The sequence below is a fragment of the Heteronotia binoei genome, chromosome 2, assembly GCF_032191835.1.
Source record: "Heteronotia binoei isolate CCM8104 ecotype False Entrance Well chromosome 2, APGP_CSIRO_Hbin_v1, whole genome shotgun sequence".
NCBI classification, from domain to species: domain Eukaryota; kingdom Metazoa; phylum Chordata; class Lepidosauria; order Squamata; family Gekkonidae; genus Heteronotia; species Heteronotia binoei.
Window position 1 is genome coordinate 74,119,001 of NC_083224.1, and position 22,849 is coordinate 74,141,849.

General features: G+C 41.5%; 2 protein-coding genes across 5 annotated transcripts in view; one reads left to right on the top strand and one right to left on the bottom strand.

The window, feature by feature from the left end:
• EIF2D (eukaryotic translation initiation factor 2D) overlaps window positions 1-9,635 on the top strand; it is a 38,591-nt gene extending 28,956 nt beyond the window's left edge. For both annotated transcript variants that reach the window (XM_060231284.1, XM_060231285.1), the window contains exons 10-15: window positions 411-569; window positions 977-1,066; window positions 2,137-2,232; window positions 6,881-7,001; window positions 8,819-8,993; window positions 9,445-9,635. In XM_060231284.1, the coding sequence (XP_060087267.1) occupies window positions 411-569; window positions 977-1,066; window positions 2,137-2,232; window positions 6,881-7,001; window positions 8,819-8,993; window positions 9,445-9,515 (712 nt within the window). In that variant the 3' untranslated portion in view covers window positions 9,516-9,635. The remainder of the gene's footprint in view (window positions 1-410; window positions 570-976; window positions 1,067-2,136; window positions 2,233-6,880; window positions 7,002-8,818; window positions 8,994-9,444) is intronic.
• RASSF5 (Ras association domain family member 5) overlaps window positions 1-22,849 on the bottom strand; it is a 358,578-nt gene that overhangs the window by 195,140 nt on the left and 140,589 nt on the right. For 2 of the 3 annotated variants that reach the window (XM_060231287.1, XM_060231288.1), the window contains 3 exons: window positions 17,683-17,980; window positions 15,277-15,392; window positions 10,534-13,295 (listed from right to left, as the gene is read on the bottom strand). In XM_060231287.1, the coding sequence (XP_060087270.1) occupies window positions 13,143-13,295; window positions 15,277-15,392; window positions 17,683-17,980 (567 nt within the window). In that variant the 3' untranslated portion in view covers window positions 10,534-13,142. Of the gene's footprint in view, window positions 1-10,533; window positions 13,296-15,276; window positions 15,393-17,682; window positions 17,981-22,849 lie in introns of those variants that run through there. The other variant, XR_009555056.1, reaches the window with a different exon arrangement.

The window sequence follows — 22,849 nt, forward strand, 5'->3', positions numbered from 1 at the left end:
ACGTCCTATCGTCCCTTCGGTCCATAAGACGCACACACTTTCCCGCCCACTTTTTTGGGAGGGGAAAGTGCATCTTATGGTCTGAAAAATACAGTAAGTGTGAAAGTTGGAAGATACATTCACTTTATTCATGTTCGTAGGATGGCCTGTGAAATACATTAGACATATTTTTGTGAAATAGAAAGTATTTATTGTATTGATCTGAGAGATTGGAATAAGCTTGTGCTTCTGATAAACAGCTTTGTTGCTTATGCCTGGCACTATCAGATGTGAGGTCTAGGGAGTTAAGTACCTGGGAGACAGAAGAGCTGAGACTTGCCCTTCCTATTTCTCAGCAGTGTTAATCTTCATGATACTTCTCCAGTAAACAGTGAACAATATAAAATTGATTTTTCTCCTTTGTATTTCAGCATTAGATCTTTTGTAGTACCTGAAATAGCAGCATCTGAATCACCTGCCCAAGATAATAAAGGTGCTGATGGTGAGCAGCTGTACCACCCTCCTGAAATAATACCACTCTATGGTATCTCATCCAAAATGGCACCCTTGTTCGAGGAGTCTGGATATAAGTAAGGAATTTAAGAAAACCCACCCTCTGCCTTTCCCACTACATCCATTGGTTGTTTGCCTGATATCATGGGCCCAGAACATCTATAAAGGGGAAACAGACTTAACAGTCAGGCACATAAGGGTGTGTAAGTTAGTGCGTTTGTGTGTGTCCATAGCCTTAGGGAAGAAGATAGTGCCACAGCTTGTCAATATATGAGAGTTTGATATATATGAGGGAACTAGCTTATGAGGGAATGAAAGCATTAATGTTTGGGGAGGGATAGTTGTGAGGGTCTGGTTTGACTGCGCCATTTCCCCACTTTTTAAAAAAATGGCAAGTTATTCTGAAATCTCTGATTTGCAAAGACTGAAAATGGTTCTTCCAAAGCACAACAGATCAGGTAATAACATTTCTATTTACACACAGGAAAGGCAACACCCTCTCCAGCAGTGAAGTGAGAAGTGCTATTATCAACTATGTGAAGATCAATGAGTTGATTGATGAAACAAACAAAAAGTATGTAAGAACTGAGACCACAATGGGCAAAGAGAGGAGAATACCAATATTATGGTCTGTGCCAACAGCATGGGCTGTCTAGAGGGATTGCTGGTACACAGTCACTGCCTTTGCTCTTGGATGAAGTGTTGCTAGAAAGAGTAGGTACTCTTGCTGGCATTAAATTCCCTGTACATTGAGTCATACATGTGGCCTCTTCTTGCCCTCTTCTATATCCAGGAAATGAATATAAGCTGGGCACTCGCTGCTATGTGAGCTGCTGTCAGAGGCGGGTGGGGATGGAGACAGGCATATTCTAATGCTGCGCCCTAACTGAACCAATGGGTAGTTTTAAAGCAGTGCATGATACCTCAGCTGAAACAACCTGCTTTTTTGCACATACACTCAATTACTTTCATCTGTAGCATGTTAGATGTGAACAGACACTTGGTCTTCATCTCAAGGGAATCTATGGCTAATTCCACCCCCTCCCAGGTGCAGCGAAAGAGTGCCAGATATAGGACATCCAGAAATGTTATGATTAACATGATTAACATAAACGTTATGATTAACAAACCGGAGAGCCGGTTTGGTGTAGTGGTTAAGTGTGCGAACTCTTTTCTGGGAGAACCGGGTTTGATTCCCCACTCCTCCACTTGCACCTGCTGGAATGGCCTTGGGTCAGCCATAGCTCTGGCAGAGGTTGTCCTTGAAAGGGCAGCTGCTGTGAGAGCCCTCTCCAGTCCCACCCACCTCACAGGGCGACTGTTGTGGGGGAGGAAGGTAAAGGAGATTGTGAGCCGCTCTGAGACTCTTCGGAGTGGAGGGCGGGATATAAATCCAATATCTTCTTCTTCTTAAACAGGGCCTTTGTCATTTAGTCTTTTCCTACTAGGCACAGGCTGTCAGAATCTAGGGCAGAGTGCAAGTGAGTGGGGTTTTGGATATTCCGATTCAGCTTTTACTGACATGCTGAAAAGGCAAACAGTAACTTGTAGAGTGCTGCAGCCTGGATTGTGATGTATTCCCAACTCAATGAACAGATCATGGGAAGAACAAGCTTTTTTTTAATGAATGTTATTTGATTGCAGCTTTGTCAAGGTGAATCCTGTCTTGTGTGACTGCCTATTGAACAAATCAGAGCAAGATGAAATCTCAAAGCTCAAGTGGGATAAGCTTCTGAGCAGGTGAGGGATAGAGATTCCTAGTGTGCTGAAGGCCAAATGCGCCTTGGTTTCCCATATAATGCAAGCCATTACATTGGAGTGCATTGATGGGCAACCATCCAGAATGACTCCTTGCATATATGTATTTTAGCAGGGTGGGATAGTATTGTCGACAGGGGTCTTGGTTGCTTTTAATGAGACATGGGAGAATTCTGTAATGTCAGGAGGCTGAAATCAGTCACAGGTCAAAATCAGCATGCGGCCAAGCAAGGGCCTAGTACTGTGGTGCTCTGGTGCATAAGCCATAGCTGCATCACTTGCCTGTGTGAATTATATGAAGCAATCTGTTCTGGCCCATGCAGTAAACTTTGAGGGAGATACTGGGAATTAAGAAAGGCACACAGATAGAATTCCTCTTAACTGTCAGACTGCCTTAACTATCATATTGACTTAAGTAATTCTTTAGTTAAGCTTTAGTTAAATCTTAAGCTTTAAATGTCTCCTGTATGTTGCAGTCACATTTTGCTTAAATAGCTCAGACAGAGGTACTCAGGTTTCTTTGAAAGCCTGGTCCTTCATGGGTTGTTGCTTCTTAATGGGGTATCGGCCAAGTTGTGTCTGTTTAGCACTGTGGGACAGGCTTCTAATCATAGTCTGTGCAGGTTTTTGGATTGCTCAAATATTGTTGCCCTGCTGTTCTAAAGAGACGAGTCCTGAACAGTGCTTCAAATTAACTAAGTCCTCAGGGCCAGATGAATTGCATCCAAAAGAACTTGCAGATGTAATTTCTGAGCCTCTGGCTATTATTTTTGAGAATTCTTGGAGAACAGGAGAGGTGCCGGAAGATTGGAGGCAGGCAAATGTTGTCCCCATCTTCAGGAAGGGGGAAAAGGAGGATCCAGGTAACTACCGACCCATCAGTTTGACGTCTATACCTGGAAAAGTTTTAGAACAAATCATCAAAGAGTCAGTCCTGAAACATTTAGAAAGGATTGCTGTGATTACTAAGAGCCAGCATGGGTTTCTCAGGAACAAGTCATGACAGACTAACCTGATATCTTTTTTTGAGAAAGTGACTACCTCGCTGGATCAGGGGAATGCTGTAGACATTGTTTATCTTGATTTCAGTAAAGCTTTTGATAAGGTTCCACATACTATTCTTGATGACACATTGGTAAAATGTGGTTTGCATCCTGTTACCGTTAGGTGGATCTGTAACTGGTTGACAGATAGCATGCAAAGAGTGCTTGTGAATGGTTCCTCATCCTCTTGGAGAGGAGTGACAAGTGGAGTGCCTCAAGGATCTGTCCTGGGACCTGTTTTGTTCAGCATCTTTATCAATTATTTGGATGAAGGAATAGAGGGAATGCTTATTAAATTTGCAGATGATGATACTAAACTGGGAGGTGTTGCAAATACAGTAGAAGACAGAAACAGGATCTAGGACAATCTTGACAGGCTGGAAAACTGGGCTAAAGCCAATAAAATGAATTTTAACAGGGATAAATGTAAAGTTCGGCATTTAGGTAGGAAAAATCCAATGCATGGCTATAGGATGGGGGGAGACTTGTCTTAGCAGTAGTATGTGCGAAAAGGATCTAGGGGTCTTAGTGGACCATATGTTGAACATGAGTCAACAGTGTGATGTGGTGTCTAAAAAGGCAAATGCAATTTTGGGCTGTATCAACAGAAGTATAGTGTCCAGACCACGTGAAGTGATGGTATCGCTCTGGTAAGACCTCACCTGGAGTATTGTGTTCAGTTTTAGGCGCCACATTTTAAGAAGGATATAGACAAGCTGGAATGAGTCCAGAGAAGGACGACGAAGATGGTGAGGGGTCTGGAGACCAAGTCCTATGAGGAAAGGTTAAAGGAGCTGAGCATGTTTAGCCTCTCGGCTGAGAGGTGACATGACCACCATCTTCAAGTACTTGAAGGGCTGTCATATAGAGCAGGGGTGGCCAATGGTAGCTCTCCAGATGTTTTTTGCCTTCAACTCCCATCTGGCTGGGGCTGGGGCTGATAGGAGTTGTAGGCAAAAAACATCTGTAGAGCTACCGTTGGCCACCCCTGATATAGAGGATGGTGTGGAATTGTTTTCTGTGGCCCCAGAAGGTAGGACCAGAATCAGTGGGTTGAAATTAAATCAAAAGAGTTTCCGGCTCAACTTTAGGAAGAACTTCCTGCCCGTTAGAGCAGTTCCTCAGTAAAACAGGCTTCCTCAGGTGGGCTCTCCTTCCTTGGAGGTTTTTAAACGTAGGCTAGATGGCCATCTGACAGCAATAAAGATCCTGTGAATTTAGGGGGAGGTATTTATGAGTTTCCTGCATTGTGCAGGAGGTTGGACTAGATGACCCTGGAGGTACCTTCTAACTCTATGATTCTGAATTAAGCCTTGGGCATATTTAGTTTCTCACCATATGTCTGAAGGAAAATCATTCTATTATACAGCACCAAGAACTCTCTTGCTTGAAGCATTCAATAAGGTGCTTTAAATCTAAGGCCAAGCAAATCTTGTGTGTATGTTACAGCACTTTTTGTTTATTAAATTTATAACTTGCTTTCCCTAAATTTATAACTTGCTTTTAGGGGAGGGATGGTGGCTCAGTGGTAGAGCATCTGCTTGGGAATCAGAAGGTCCCAGGTTCAATCCCCAGCATCTCCAAAAAAGGATCCAGACAAATAGGTGTGAAAAACCTCAGCTTGAGACCCTGGAGAGCTGCTGCCAGTCTGAGAAGACAATACTGACTTTGATGGACCAAGGGTCTGATTCAGTATAAGGCAGCTTCATATGCTCATATAATCATATGGATGTCAAGCTCTGAGCTGGTATCATTTGTAAAAACGTTAATTTCAAACATTCAATGCATAATCACAATAAATACCATAAAATACATAATAAATAGATACATCCCCATATACAGGTGGTGTAAAATCTCAGGGAGGATAAATTGTAGTTCTCTGATGAGAAGGAAAGGGGAAGTAGAGAGAGGGAGAAAGCCAATCCAAGATGAAACCATCAAGATAGAGCCCATCACTGTCCTCAAGCATATGCCCAGCGGAACAACTCTGTTTAGCAGGCCCTGCTGAACTGTAACAAGTCCTGCAGGGTCCTGATCTTTCCCAGGAGAGTGTTCCACCAGGTTGAAGCCATGACTGAAAAGGCCCTGGCCGAGTATAGCCAGATGCTCTTTGGGCCAGGGATCACCAGCAAATTTTGTTCACTAGAGCATAATACTCTTTGTGGGATATACCAAGAAAGGAGGTCCCAAAGAAATGCTGGTCCCAGTTCATTTAGGGCTTTAAAGGTCAACACCAAAACCTTGAACCTGATCTAGTCTTCAGTCTGGAGCCAGTGCAGCTGGTAGAGCACCAGTTGTATATGTGCTCTAAAAGATGTTGTTGTCAGAACTCACACAGCTGCATTCTGGACCAGTTGCAATTTCTGGGTCAGTCTCACAGGAAGCCTTGAGTAGTGTGAGTTACAGTAGTCCAACCTGGAGGTGACAATTGCATGGCTAAATCACAGGAAGGAAACCAACTTTTTAACATGGTGAAGGTGATAAAATGCCAGTTTAACAGCATTTGTGTCTTGACCTTCCATTGAAATGGAGGCATCCATCATCACCCCCAAGCTCCTGACAGACAATGCAGGTGTTAATGGCACACTGTCAAGAGTGGGGAGTTGGCATCCCAACCAGGCATCCCCTGGCCCAACCACAGGACCTCCATCTTTGATGGGTTTAATTTTAGCCAGCTCTGCTTCAACCAACCAACCACAGTCTCCAGACTTTTGGCCAGGTTTTTAGAGATGGAGTCTGGACAGCCGCTCATCAATTGATAGAGCTGAATGTCATCAGTGTTCTGGTGACATCCAAGCCCAAAACTCCATGCCAGCTGGATAAGGGGAGTGCATAAAAATGTTAAATAACATCAAGGAGAGGATTGCTCTTGGGGGACACCACATACCAGTGGGTATCGTGGTGAGATCCTCTCCGTAGTGCTACTCTCTGTCCCTGACCTTCGAGAAGAGACAAACCACTGCAAGGCTGTCCCCCAGGTCCCCACATCAGCAAGGTGGTGGATCAACAGATAGTGATCAACCATGTCATACACTGCTGACAGTTAAAAGTAATAGCAGGAGTGCTGACCCGCCTCAGTCCAGCTGTCTGCAGAGGTCATCTGTGAGAGTGACCAGTGCCATCTCCATCCCTTAGCCAGGGCAGAAACCCGGATTGGAAGGGAGCCACAAAGTTTGTCAAGTTTTGTGGGATGGCAAGTTATGGGTGTGTTGTTCCTTGGTTTTTAGGATTCAGTGCTTCAAGCTGAGTTCCCTTAAGGTTGATAATGGTAGTACTTGGCTGCTTCCAATTACAAAACACATTTAACAGTACCAAAGCAGAACTATAACAGTCTTTCAAGTACAGAGAGCAACATGGCCTAGCCTACTATGCTGTATCAGATCAATCTAATTCCCCTCTGTTGCCTAGTTGGAATTCATAAAATGTCCAGTTGATGCTCTTAACAATCCTGAACTGCAGGTAGATAAAGATGAAATGCACAGGTTTATTCCTTCGAAATATGTAGTTGATGCTTTACTGCAGGAATGGCAAAGCCACAGATGCTGACAGCTGGCATCCCTTAACTCTTGATGCTACCACTCTGGCAGGTGTCTGGATCAGCTGCAGCCCTTCCATCAGGTGACCTTTGCAGGGCATGAACCCGTTGTGAGGAAAGGAAATATTGCCCGGATTGATATAACCATAGCACAGCGATCATCAAATAAAAAGGTAAGGGCGAGGAATGTTCTGAGCGAAGGCTCGAACTTTGCTGCTTCAGGTTTCTGTAGCATATGTACTGAAACATACTAAGTTCACTTTGAAAACTGCATGTTTGTCTGTTTCCTGCATTATTGAACTGTGTGTGCAAACTGGCTAATTTAGAAATGCCAATTGCATGCCAGACTAGATGGGGAAAGAAATATGAATGGGACATTGGCCTAGTTTTTGGAGAAGGAAGATGACTACTGAAATAGTACTTTTCACCAGTAGGAGATGTCCTGAAACTTGAATTGTCTTACCTTTTCACAGATGAGCATTTTGGGGGTTAACATCTGTCCCTAACTCCAATGCCATTAAGCCAATACATTACATTGTTGGTAGTGTGTGTTCATGATTTATTTTCACAAACGGGGTGATGATTCAGGGGTTGAAGCCTGGCCTGGTCAGAGGACATACCAATGGGCTCAATTTAGAAATGAGAAATTGTGTAAAAATGTGTAGCTCATGGTGTCCTATGTCTTCAAGCTTAATTTTAGTTCTATGATATTTCTTCTCCACCTCCCCTTAGTTGTTTTTTTAAAACTGAAAATTCCCATTCTCTTCATAGAAAAAGTGTTTTAACCCCTTGGTCATCTTGTCCTCTTCTGAGCTTTTCCCAGCCCTGTGATGCATTTTAAAGATAATGTCAAAAACTGTATTATTACAAATGAGGTATTATTTTTATTTACAGTATTTATAGTCCACTTTTCTCACTTGGAATCAAGGCAGATTATAGTGTGACTGAATACAATTGGAACATTCAGTAAACAATACAATAGGATTAGGCATCTGAAATCACTCCATTTTCCAGTATATGGGACAGATGGACCCACATTCCAGCTTGTATCTGAAGAAGTGAGCTGTGACTCATGAAAGCTCCTACCCTACCACAGATTTTGTTAGCGTTTAAGGTGCTACTAGACTTTTACTCTTTTCTACTGCTACAGATGGACTAACATGGCTACCCATCTTGACCTAAATCGAAAACTACAACTAGTGCAGAATGTATTAGCTCAACTGCTGTCAGGGACTAGTTACCAAGAACATATGTTGTGCATTTTGAAAAAGCTACAGCTACATTGACTGGCAGTCAATTCAAGGTGCTGGTTATGACCCCTTAAAGCCCCTAACAACCTGGGACCCACATACCTAAAGGATCATCTCCTTCCATACGTCTCTGTACACCAGCTACAGGCAGCCAGCTGTTGGCTGTCCCACCACTTAGGGTGGTGGCTCATCTGGCATCAATCAGAGCCCAGCCTTTTCCATCACAGTTTTGGCTCTGTGGAAGGGGCTCCCTGAAAAGATCTTCAGGTGATGCTGCAAGGCCTGCTTGTTTGCCAGGGCTTTTGAAGGGGTTTAAATGGTAGGCATCTTTAAAGGTGAGCGGATTTGGGGCTTTCGATATTATTTTTGGTTTAAGCTGGGAAACCAAGACAAAAGGCAGGATATAATAATTTTTAAATAAATAAATAAAAATCCATGTCTATAGGTCAATAGTTTATGAAAATAATGACCTATAGACTTGAATTTTTGTCATATTGGCGTTGCTTGCCTAGAAGAATAGGAGATCCCAATAGAATAGTACAGGCCTCGGATTCAGCAGGAGCCCACAGGAGCACAGTTCCACTTCCTCCTCCCCACCTTCTCCATTGAATAGTAGGTGCATCTGCATAACAATCCCTGGATGAACTCCACCACCTATTTTTCTACAAAATGACCCCCGGAATAGTGTACTATTCTTAGCCCTTAATAGAATTTTCTCTCACTCTCTCTCTTGCTCACAGGTAACAATAATTAAGAATCTGGAGCTTTATGGTCTAGATCCACAGGCTGTTGCCAGTATTCTTCAGCAAAAGGTCCAGGCCAGTGCCACAGTCACCATGCTTCCAGGAACCAAGGATAGAGCTCAGGTCCAGATACAAGGCAATCAAATCAAACATCTTGCAAAACTGTTGCTAGGTAAGTATCTAGGAAACTGGTAGCATTTTAGCAGCAATATTTATATTAATCAGTTCAAAATCTTGCAATTAGGTAAAAAGTACTTTACATTAGCCAGGCAGCAGATTTTTCAACAATAATTGCTAAGTGCTACATATATTTACAATCTGCATGGCTTTCATGCACCATCTTAGAAGCATTCTTCTCTTTCACAGTGCAAATGCCTTTAGAGAGAGTGCCTGTTTATGAAACATTTATATGTATCTTCTAAAAACAAACACCCTTTTCAGATCTATTTAACTGACTGAAGCTCATACGATTAAAAAGATATTTAAAACAAACAGGCTTTATTATTATTTATATGGCGCTTTAGAGTTTTTGTAGAAAGCTGCAGATTTTCTTGTGTGGGAAGGTGTTTTAGTTAACGAAATATAGATGGGGTTATTTTATTTCATACTTGACTCTGTTGCAGAAGACTACCAGATCCATCGCAAGTACATCCGGGGCCTTGAGAAGGCACCAAAGATTGGTCGAAAGAAGTAGCCAAGACTGAAGATTAGAGCACTTTTATAAATTATTTTATTCCACAGATATAAGTAACCCAACTGCTTTAGCTATACAAATAATGATTTTATTTAAAAAATAAATGGTTTTTCCAGATGATTTGCTGAGTTTTCACGCAGCTGGTTGGGGACATATGTGCTGTATAAAATCATACAATTTGCACCAGTTTGTATTGACAAGTTTGTGCGGATTAAATGACAGTGCAATTCTAAACAGTTACCCTTGTAAATCAGTGGGATTAGAAGAGCACATTTTTGTTTAGGATTGTACTGTAATTTTTTGTTTTTTATGGACCTGTGAAAGCAGAACATAACCGTATACAGCTGCTGCACTCCCATGGCCTGTTTCATCCTTGTGTATCAGTGGGAAAGCAGTCAGAAATAGACAGGTAAAACACTGCTGAAACACTGATCCATGTCCTTTAGTGATTAAGCTCTATATCAGCTCTTAAGCTAAATCAGCCACCCTGAGCCTGCTTCAGCGGGGAGGGCAGGATACAAATTAATTATTATTATTAAATCTACACATTGTTGGTTATTGCACTAAAGCAATAATACCCCAAAGGGTAAGATGGTGTGAATGGTTTTCTCCTCCTCCATTTTTAGCCTTGCAGCAGCCCAGTGATGTCAGTTACACTGAAGGAATGAGTGAGCTTCCTAGAGGAGTAGGAATTTAAACCTGGGTTTCCCTGTTCCTAAATCCAAATCTCAGTCCACCACACCGCAAGCTATACAGACATACTGGCACAGACTTTCTTTAGATTAAATGGTGCCTTGTTTTTCTGTATGTTGTATGCAGACTGCAGTAGTGCATTGGACTAGGAGCTTGAAGACCCGGATTCAAACCTCCACTCTCCCATGGAAGTTCATGCAACTTTGGCTCCCCATAGGGAGAGAAGCCAGGGATAAATAAACTTTATGATAGTGTCTTTTCTTATGAACTAAAATACAATTGACTACCAGCAGAGGGCACAAGGTAACAAACCAACTCTTTGAAACAGCTTTTACAGGGACTTTATTTTTAATAGCTTCTTACACAGTTTGTATCGCATGAACAAATTGCTTAGGAGCTTTAAAAAAAAAGCTAGATGACTTTAATGTCATAGGATTAAACCAGTAGTAAAAATAAATTACAGCATTGCAAAAATGTATTTACCACATAAGCTTTCACTAATTCCATTCTGTACAGATTTTACATCTTTTACATTAAAGAGAAAGGGGTGGGGGATTACACACATACATATGCAGGCAACACAATATACTAACAAAGGCACTGCCAGCAGTAGTTTGCGCTTCTTAAGGTGGAGGTCTATCCTAATGCTAAGGCGTCTGCTCTGCCACAGTTCCAGTGGCTCTGCTTTCTCTCACAACTGGGGCATCACTAATTTTGTTTCCTCTTTGTGTCCCATAACTATATAATATTTTTAAAAAGGAAAAAAAAAAGCTCTCCTGTTTTGCAGGAGGCTTAGTCAGCAGCATTCACATAAATTGCATAAGAAGCCATGCCTTCTAGAAAAATATTCAAGACATGCTAGGGGGAGTAGGAGCATGCCAGGCTCCAAAAAGCTGTTTAACTTTTTTTTTAAAAAAAGGAATATTTACCATTCCTAGGGTAAATGTCAATGACTTTACAACGTCAATGACTTTACAATGACTTAGTTGTTGTTTCTGACTCTTGTTCTCACTGGTGCCACAGTTGGCAGAACTCCTGGAGTCCCTTCTCAGCAAACTACACCAACCATTTCTGCAGCGCTTATGAAAATTCTGAATATTTGATATTCAGGGCATGATGTTTGCATGTGCTTATATTATGCCTCTTGCCTTCATACTGTGCCAGCAGTTCTTCTCAGCCTTATTGGAGGCTTGATACTTCATTTCTTTTGGGATCAGAACTGGCAAGGGTACACATTAGGCCCCATACCACCTTCCCCATGCTTACAAGAACTGCCATTCTCACACTAAACTTGATTTACGCCGTTTCCCTTTTTGGAACAGCCTCTGTCAGATTCACACTCAAGACTGTCTTCTTGGGACAGGAAAAGAAATCCTTTGATTCCCAAAACCAGCAACTATAGACAGAAAGGGGGAAAGACTGCCCTACTTAGCAAACTGTACCCACAACCCTAACAGTGCTGGATACTGTTTAGCTGTAACCACAGCTACATGCGAGCTGCTTTTTCCATAAGGTGATCCATCAAACTGTACCAAATGACTGAAATGTGTAGATCTCCCCCTGTGGATCACACACAGACCCCCTGGGCTAAGTTACCACTTAGATGCTCCACCCACATGGGACTACCTTATAGATTAGTGACTCCTGCAGTGCTCCAGCTATGTAAGAATGGCAGCTTTCTCTGCTCACACATCCAAGATAAAGAGAGCTAAAAGCAGGAATCATTCAAAGAGGCTTTATCTGCATTGTTTGACACTTAGCACCTTTCTCATAATAGCTCATTTACTCTCTCATATATTAAAAATTTCCTACTATTGCACGGAAGAGCCTTGTAACACAGAAGAAAGCATGACAGCTGAAGGGCACTACATGCAAGACATTCCGGAATGACTATTTAATGACTTCTACAGGTCCCATTAACTTAAGTGTGTGATTTTACCTTTGCCATACTAGAACAGAACTAGTTGGTTGTAATTTGTACCACCCTAATCAGGTTGAGTTGCCTGCAATCGAAAACCCAGCTGCAGGGAAACGGGACCTGCCGAGCAGGCAGCCACCAGTCTCCCACTGCCTGTGTTCTGATAACTGGATCCTCTCCTCCTCAAGTTCCTGACATAGTTTTTCTACTAGAAGACTGGTGCTTAGCACTGAGTGCCAAAATCAGCTCACTGTCAGATTCCTCACAGTGGTCCCAGTTCCTACAGGGTAAGAAGGAACGCAGTTGGCAGAACTGAGATTGAACTTAAAATATTAGGCTGGGGGCTTAACCCAGGAAAGAGCCCTCCTGATTTGCCTATAAAATAAAAGCAGCTGACTTTCCCCCTGAGAAAATATAAACTTGTTCAAGGCCAACAACACTCTACAGCTCAGCTCTAGTTTTCTAGCCTGTGTGATATCTCTTTAGCTAACTCTCTTCATACTGTGCAACCACTGTTGGCATCCCTACAGTGTCCACATGCACACACACGCACACCAGAGCAATAAGAATCCATTACTAATGCAGAGCTTCCGATACCACATATTGCATGTGATGAAATTACCACAGAGAGCACATTCATTGCACTTCTGCCACACATACACAAATCCAGCAGCCAAGGTATTGACGTTGAGAAGGAGAAGGAAGCTAGCAGGTTTGGTATGGCCCTCAGCATTTACAGTGCAAGCAACCCAATTCCTTGGACATTCAGCACTTGCTGCAAAGTTTCCTGGCTATGCCATTAAGTATGACTGGTGGAAGGAGAAGCAGCATTAATTTTTGGTTTCCAGAGGGCCGGTGAATTCGAAACATCAATTTCCATTCTATAGTTACCAGCTCTGATCATGTCTTAGACAGCAACCAACTGAAAGTGTCCTGAGAAAAAGTCTTGGTTTTTTTTAAATGTTTTTAAAAATTATAACTTTTAAGTTCATCACTACCCACACTTCCAGGTTTTGTTATCCAGGCTTCTCATTGGCATCTTTCAAGGCCTCCTGTAGTCTTTGTTTAAATTTGTTATACTTGTTCTGCACTTGCTGGATTTTGTCCTTTTCCTCCCTCTCAAGTATTACTAGGAAGTTTTGTAGCTCTGGAATAGAGAAGGCATCCCACTGTGGAAAGAAAAAACCCACAAAGATACAAGATTGGCAGATGGACAGCATGTGCATGTGTGCAACAGAAAGAATGCAAGTCTAACCTGGTGACAGACTTAGTGTTGAAAGACCCATAAAATAATCTATCCTTCCCTGTCCCACATTTTACCTCTTGACACTGCTGCTCCAGAACCTTCAGCTTGGGGGGGGGGGGGGATTTCATCTCAGCATTAATGCACAAAAAGAAAAAGAATTGCAGATTTATACCCCGCCCTTCTCTCTGGTTCAGAGACTCAGAGTGACTTGCAATCTCCCATATCTTCTCCCCCCACAACAGACACCCTGTGAGGTGGGTGGGGCTGAGAGGGCTCTCACAGCAGCTGCCCTTTTGAGGACAACCTCTGCCAGAGCTATGGCTGACCCAAGGCCATTCCAGCAGGTGCAAGCGGAGGAGTGGGGAATCAAACCTGGTTCTCCCAGATAAGAGTCCACACACTTAACCACTACACCAAACTGGCTCTCTCAGTACCCTGTGGGGTTGGGGGGCATGGCTCAGAACCACATAAGTAAATGATGTGAAACACCTCTATATCAGACTCTGGAGAGCCACTGTGTGTCAGAGTAGACAATACTGACCTTGATAGAACATCAATAGTCTTGACTTAGGATAAGACAGGTTAATATGACCCAACAGAGGGGCTTTCTAAAATACAGACCACTTATTTATTCACTCTTCAGTTCTATGGATGCTATATATAGGCACAATCAGCTGCACATCTGAATTTTTTGTATTGTTTTCTGTTCAAAGATCCTTTCATAGAAAGGTACAGATGATTTTTAATCTTTCTCAGCTTTAGCATTTCAGATATTTGGTATGCATGTAGAGCAAGTTCAAGGGAAATTCAGGAAAACATACTATGCACATACTGTTGACTGTTTTCCTTTAAAATGCAAACCCTCCAGTCCACCTGTTCAACTTCTAGCATTTGGGGATTCAGTCAGAGCATCTTTGGAATAGGATACAGTGTAAAAAAATGTGGCAGCACACCTACACCTGTTTGGATTATAATTAGTACCTGATAGTAGAGGACTGTGTGTGAATACCTAAGACTCAGAGCACTATAAGACCAAGACAAATCCCATTCTATGAGTGAACATAAATATTTTCTATTGCCATGGTTTTCTGCCACAGCTGGTTCTACAGAATATGATGTCATAAATGGAATGAATAAAAGGATTAACTGTTTAAGATGTTGAAGACCAGGGATTCCAGTCTCTCCAGGTCCCTACTAAGCCCCTTTGATGATTGCTGAGAAACAGTACTGAATTTACATGTTTTTAACATGAAATAGACTGGACCTTTTAAAAACCTTATTGCAGAGATAGAGAATTGCTTACTCTTCATATTCTAAAAGACAGAAGGAAAAGGTGAGGTCATAGTTCCATCCTCAGCATTGTTTAAAGCACAGTGGAGCCTTATTTTCTGGTTATCTTCATGCATGAGGAGGGTGGAAGCCAACTTACCTTATGCTCCACCTATTTTTTTTTATTTGAAAGGAAAGCTATCTCCCTCAGAAGATTAGTTGACCATAAATGGTAATCTATAATGCAGTTTATCTACCTTCTGCAGATTAATAATGGGTGTATTGCTATTTAAAAAAAATCAAGCAAGCCAAGGATTATGACTGAAGGCTCTGCAGAAGGGAGAGAACTACTTTTATAAGCAAAAATTAACTTTTTAAAGGCTTAAACAAAGAAAGGGGGAGTGGGTCCTTTTAACATAGTACAGGCTCACAAAAATCTTCCTATTTGCTTAACATTCCTCCATTCTTGGAATAGTGGCATCTTTAGTTCCCAAGTAAAGGAAGTTTGCTTTTCCAACTCTCTCAAGTTCTGCCCTTTTGAATGCAACTCTCAGTTTGTTTCAGGCTGTTGTGCATCTTGAAATAGCTGAGCATGTTTGTGCAGGTTCAAAAGGTAAAGCCGCTTCCAGACATACCTCAACCTCCCCAGTTTCATTTTCTTTCAACACAAAGCTGAGAATGTCTGTGTCGGGACCAGCTACAAGTCGGAGGTATAAAGGATACTCTGTTACCGAGAGTTTCTGGGAAAGAACTGCAAAAAGGACAAACAAAAAGGATTATTGCAGACCTGTGACAAATACAGGCCAAATGTAAAAGCAGCACATTTTTACTTTGAATGAGGCATAAAACTACTCAGATGTAACTGAAAATCAGAAAAGCCTTCCTTTACCTATCATGATTATTGGAAGATTGTTAAGGGCAGGCAACCCTACACACACAGCCCAAATTCTCAAGGACTGGACAGGAAAACATTGCACCTTCCCACTGAAGAACAACCCTTCTTTCTCCCAAATTACAACTATGTAATATTCATTTCAAGTTCCCTGAAACTGAAAGTTTCCATTTGCTCTTATCCCAAGGAAAGGCATTAAAGGGGGCCTACATCAGCTGGTTTGGCACTAAGATTCTGCTGATGAGAGAGAAAAGCCCTCTTGCCACAACCATATTTATGTGGTTATCACTTAAAATGGATTGGATTACAATGAACTCAAGGCACCTGTGTGCGTGTGCACACACATGCCTTACCTTATCCCTTGTTATAGGAAGGGCAGCTTCCAGACAGCACGTAATTGGCCTAATTTGTGACTTGACAAGAGCAGGCTTGATCAGTAGTTGTGTAGTGAGGAAGAAGCCTATCCAAGGCCACCCAACAAAGGGAGTGTTTCACCTTTCAGCTCCCTATTCCAAACTGCCTCTTCACTGGCAACTAGTACTTAAGATCTGTGATTCCCACAAGAAGTTACCCTTTTTCCGGATGTAGCCACATGAGAAATTTGCAGACAAAGCCCATACACAACATCATGGCTTTGCCAAATGTCTATTAAGTAACAGTTTGAACATCTTTTACATTACAGGGAGTACATCCTGTATTTGACAAATTATTTCCCACTAACTGATACAGAAATGGATAAGACCTTTGAGCAGACAAGATTTTCAAGGGGGGAAAAGGTTGGGCTCATCACAAATAATATATATTGAAAAAACATGACTGAAAAAACATGATTAGATTGAGGGAATGCATTTCTATGCTGGCCTGCAATCATTTTTTCACCCCCACCCCCCTTTTATTCTACTAGAGATTTAAGTTGCTTTCAGGTAAAATTCAATAGTGGGTGCTTCAGATGCCAGTTTTTTAAAGTCAAAAATGATTTTAACAGGCAGCCATTTAAAACTTTCATTGTACTAATTTTCATTCCTTTTCATTTATTAGCTTCTATGACCAAAGGTCTTAAGCTCAATCAGGATGTAACAATCATCAAAACATGCATTGGTATAGAACAGAACTAACCATATTAACAGAATTCAAATGTTACAGTCAACATATTCAAATCTAAAAGTGAATAAAATGTTAAAACAGGAATTTCTAATAAAACCTATCGTACAGTTAAGTAAACCTAAAATTGTCATGTTAACCACATATATGCCAGATTCCATTACCATCAGATCAATCCAGATTTCTGTCATTTTGCAGATAAGATAATTGCTAAAAATTTTGTAACAAAATAGGTGGTTTCAGGATTAGTATCTGCCAGCAAATAAGGGACCACCTAAAGTTCAGTTGGTAATTGGTGTTTAATAAGAACAGGAGTTATCCAAATTGATCTAGGAATTGACCACTGATGACAATGTAATAGAAGATGGCTAAGTGTTTCTACAGTTTCAGACCCACAATCACATAAGTGATCTGAGTACGGGATTCTAGAAAAACGACCTGTCAACTCAGCAGTGGGAAAAGAATTAAGCCTAGCAAGAGTTAAAGCACGTCTGTGACTAGGTGTTTTTAGGGATCTAGTATATGAAGGAAGTGACTCCAGAGGAGGAATACCTAGGGCAAGAGTGGAACATACGCATCTTGCTTGATCTAAAGTACTAGCCCAGTCAAGATTGATCACCTTCATTCTAGTCCGCTTCAAAGCTTCCGGGTAACATTGTACTAATTTTGGCCACTGTAACTGGAGGGGGGGTGTCATAAATTATTATTATTATTAATTAGGATTAAGAAGAGTGGTCACAATCTCCTTTACCTTCTCCCCCCCCCCACAACAGACACTCTATGAGGTGGGTGGGGCTGAGAGGGCTCTTACAGCAGCTGCCCTTTCAAGGACAACTCCTACGAGAGCTATGGCTGACACAAGGCCATTCCAGCAGGTGCAAGTGGAGGAGTGGGGAATCAAACCTGGTTCTCCCAGATAAGAGTCTGCACACTTAACCACTACACCAAACTGAGATTTATCATTTACATACACATCTTCATTAGGTTTGAAAACGAAACCTCTCTGAGGTTGTAGGCAGTTCTTATTGGAAGCCTCTGTCTGTCTCACCTTGGCCATCTTTCTGCATCTGTTTGAAAAGTGCAAATTTCTGTGGGTTGTCCACCACCATGAATTTCTTCAGAAGTCCCTGGATCACCTCACTGACAGTAGTAGTGCTGCTGATGTGCAGCTGTTTGATGGCATCCAGTGGCAAGTAGAAGGATGTTCTTTTTTCTGTCTTGTTGGCTACATTGACCTCTTTGAGGGCATCATAGATGGACTGCGGCCTGATGCCTGCTGGGACTGTCACAGGCCGGCGCAGTTTGAGGTGCACTTTAATGAAGCCTGTGTAAGTGCCATCATCATTCTGTGGAGAAAAAGTCCAAGAAAGTGCTGCTTTATCAGGAATAAGGAAAGTTGGGTGGCATTTGTTTTCTCCTCCAGTTATTTGGAACACAGGATTAAACCATTCTTCCATATCCTCCTTCCTGGTTATATAAATGTATTCCAAGTTAACGCAACCTGTAACAATCCTGAGCCAAATGCTCTGGGGAAAAAAACACAAAATGGAAAACTCAGCTTGCCACATACCTCAGGTATGCAAGCTGGCAAGAGCCTTCTGGCTTATTTAGCTCCAACATGATCCTTAGCTCTGTACAAAACTTTCACATCTTCATTAAACCATTCCACATTCATACCAATCTGGAGTTATACTCCAGTAATTTCTTTTATAATCATGACTCTGTGGAAGCCCCTCTCTTTGACTTCCAGGTAGATTATATTTAATAGACATTTTATTAAAATAAACTTCTTGGCCCATGTCTTTCTACTCTATTTTCTTAAAAGTTAAATATTGAAGGCACAATCACAGGTTATTCCTATGAGAAGGAAAAATGGGAGGAGCCTAATGTGGAAGGATTCAGGGGGGCTGCACCCTGAACCTCCCTGGGTTCATGGAGTTAGTATGGAACTACCCTGAGATTGAATTCACTCCCGAGAGAAAGACAATCCAGTCTGCTTAATGCTAAAATACTATTTATTGACCAAGAAAAACCCCTAAAGTACAGAAATCAAATTAATTCAATAGAGCATCAAGTAAACATCCTTAAAAAAATAAAATAAAGTTCCTTGTCTGCTCACCAAGCCCTTTGAAAAGGGGTATTGGAGAAGCAGCAACAAATAGTGGAAAGGACCATACACTTATACCCCTTTGCTCACCTAAAGGATTCACTGCAAGATGCACTCTGAAAGGGGGGATCACACTGATGGAAACCAGACTCTTCCTCCTTACCACAGGTAACAACTCTTTGCTCAACAGTGAACTTTTACCTAGATATATAATTTTTCCCTATGTTCTTCAAAGAATATAGTGCCTCGCGTACTTATCTCTTAATGTTTAGGCTATTGCTTGGTACACGAAGGCCATGGAGCTAGGAATTCAAGCAGAAGGTACATTTGGAGGGCACTGCTTTACTTTTACACAGGTTGCCAGCAGGAAAGCAAAGACTTATGGGAGAACTGAACCAAGGAACAGCAGTTAGCTATTTTTAAACCTTTGTAGCATAGAATAACAGAAAGGCTCAGGCTCATGTAACTCCAAATTCTGCACTACCTAAAGAAGCCAAGGTGGTTCCATAAACAGCTTTCTAAAGATTTAAGAAATTAAAAAGACTCATTTAGGGAACTGAAGGAGGGCCTTATAATAACTAAGGATGGATATAAACAAATAACTAGTGTTTGCAGAGAAAGTTTAAAAAAGCTAAAGCTTAGTATGAGCTTAAGATAACAAGAGATGCTAAAAACCACAAAAAGGGTTCTTTTTTATGTTCAAAGGAAGAAAAAGCAAGGACATGCTTGGCTTATTGCAGAGACAGGAAAGCAAAATTGTAACAGGTGATGAAGAGAGGGTAGAACTGCTCAATTCCTGCTTTAGTCTTCTCTTGTGAGGGAAAAGGTGCTCAAAATGGCAAAAACAGAACACATGATGAGGGAAGGGAGTTGCAACCTAGGATCGACATTGGGGTAGTACATAAACACCTATTATCTTTAAATGAAACTAAGTCCTTAGGACCAGATGAATTACATTTCAAGAGTACTAAAAGAACCTGAAGATGTAATTTCTGAGCCTCTGTCCATTATTTTTGAGAATTCTTAGAGAACAGGTGAGGTGCTGGAAAGCTGAAGGCAGACAAATGTCCCCATCTTCAAGAAGGGGGAAAAGATGAATCCTGGTTACTATTGACATATCAGCTTGATGACTATACCTGGGAAAGTTTTAGAACAAATCATCAGTCAGTCAGTCCTTGAACATTTAGGATGACTGTGATCACTAAGAGCTCAGAATTTTAAAAGTGGTCCATCAGTTAAATAGGATATAAAAACAAATTAAAACAGACAGTTATGAACTTTACAGGCAGCAGCAAAAAAATCTTGTGCAAGAAGCTGTAGTCTACATGTTAATTCCACGAGAAGCTTCCTTGAAAGCTCAGAGTCAGAACAGTCTGGAAACTTCCTGACCAGAGAGAGAATAAACTTAGTACATATTTCCTGGTAAAACTGACAATAGAACAAAACATGTTCAGTCGTTCCTACTAAGTCAGCACAATAGGGACAGACCCTTTCTAACAATGGAGTCCCAAAGAGTGCTTGTCAATGGTTTCTCATCCTCTTGGACAGGGCCAACAAGTGGAGTGCCTTAGGGAGCTGTCCTGGGATCTGTTTTGTTCAACATCTTTATAAATGATTTGGATGAAGGAATAGAGGGAATCAGGGGTGGGATTCTATCAGGAGCTCCTTTGCATATTAGGCCACACACCCTTGATGTAGCCAATCCTCCAAGCGCTTACGAGGCTGATTTTTGTAAGCTCTTGGAGGACTGGCTACATCAGGGGTGTGTGGCCTAATATGCAAAGGAGCTCCTGATAGAATCCCACCCCTGGAGGGAATGCTTATTAAATTTGCAAATCATAATTAATTGGGAAGGGTAACAAATATAGTAGAAGACAGTCAGGATACAGGTTGATCTTGACAGGCTAGAAAACTGGGCTAAAACAAAATTAATTTTAACAGGAATAAATGTAAAGTTCTGCATTTAGGTAGAAAAACTCAAATGCATAATTATAGGATGAGGGAGACTTGTCTTGGCAGTAGCATGTGCAAAAAGGATCTAGGGGTCTTAGTAGACCATACACTGAACATGAGTCAGCAGTGTGATGCAGTAGCTAAGATGGCAAATTCGATTTTGGGCTGTACCAACAGAAGTATTGTTTCCAGATCACATGATATTGCTTTACTCTGCTCTGGTTAGACCTCACCTATTGTGTTCAGTTGGATGTCACAATATAAGGATATAGGCAAGCTGGAATATGTCCAGAGTTACAAAGAACCTACAACTTCACAAGAAAAAGCCCATACGTTTTAATTTCGGTCTTCTTCATCATCATCATCAAATTTACTAGGCTGCCCTTCTCTGCAAGCAGGGCTATAGAGCATTCACTGTGATTGGACATAAAGCTGATGATGGTGATGATGAAGTGCTGTAGCCCAAAAGCAACAGTTTCATCTTGACAAGGCAAAGTAGAAAGATGCACTGAACTATGATCCTTTTCCAATAAAGTTTAAACTTGGAGAAATATATAGTTTTTCTGGGAGAAATATATAGTTAAGAACCCTAAGTTGTAAGTGAATTTTCAATGGTTCTATACCCTGACTGGAAAAAATGAACACATCTGCTTCCACAGCGGCACAGGATGTGAAGCAGCAGCTGAACCACAGCAGGGGTAGGATGTATCCATCTTGACTCATCTGAGCTAGAACAATACAGCCACAACTATTTTTGGAAAATCATTTGCTGGTATTCATGGGGCATTGCAGTAGCTATATAGAGCATTTCAACTGAAGACACAAATTAGCTTAGAACAGGCATCTTAGCTGCTATATAGCTCACACCAATTACATAGCCGGTTCATGGAATAAGCTCTGAAGGAGGACTGATGGAGAGAGAGCTCAGAATCCTCTTTTATGTGAAGGGAGTCTGTTCTTTTGAGGAAAGCTGCCCTCCTTACCAGTGCTAAAATGATGGATTATGTCCATATTCCTTGGTTGCACTTCATGAAGGGACCGACATCACAGGAAACACAGACCTTTTGGGGCTCTGCATGAAGTACAATCAGTTTTCAAATCTACTGAGCTGACTTTTGTTTTTTAAAAAATCTATCACATTTGTATCCTGCCCCTCCCTTCAAGAAGCTCAGAGCAGCACACACAGGACAGAGCATCTCATTTTATCCTTTCAACAACTCTTTGAGATAGAAGGCCAATGTGTGCGTGAGAAGTCACTGATCAACACTTAGGAAAAAGTATTTCAGTTAAATTAGCTGTATTGATCACAGCTCTGTTTTGCACCATTTCAGATTCAAAGTGAAACTGTCATCCCAATATTAGTTTGTCTATTGTACTCTACAGCGATAAGTAGTTCTGTATTTGTACCCTCAGCTCACTTTTGTTGGTCGTATAATGCTCCTGACCTGAATAGTAACAGTTCAAGAGAGTTCAAGAACACTGTGATGCTCAAAATCTGGCTGACAGAATGTATGGATGTCAATAAAGAAGCTGTTGAAGTCTATTCCTTACCAGCCAGAAGGATTAACCAAGCCCTCCACCAGATTTGTTGAGATGAAAAGCAGGCAAACCAAAGGACTGAAAGGACTGGTGGCATATCTGTCCTGACTGAATGTTATATATCAATTTTGATGAAAGGTTATGTCATGGTGAAGCAACATGTGTCGGACTGATTTGATCACTGCTGGCAAGCAAAACAGCAGCCATGGAATAGCCTGCACAACTGCATTTGGACTCTACATAGATCAACTTTGTGCAAGAAGAATCAACACAAAATGGAACAGCCAATGCACTATCACTTAAAAGCAGAATTAATGAATCCATGTTTCCCATAAAACACCAACTAATTCCTTTTATCTATTGATTATAAAGCTATATATAGATAGTTCTAATATTCCCTAAGGCTCTCAGAGAGGGTGATGGAAATGAAAATAATACTGTACAATGGTGCCCATGAGTGCCATGGCACCCAGCCACTTTGATCCTGGCAACTGGCAACCATTTTTAGAAAGTGGATTGGGCCAGGTAGGGTTCCTGCACAGCAAGGCTTCTGACTGGCTATTGGATATCTAATTGGCTGTGTAAATTAAAACAATGCTGTTTGCCAGACCATTGG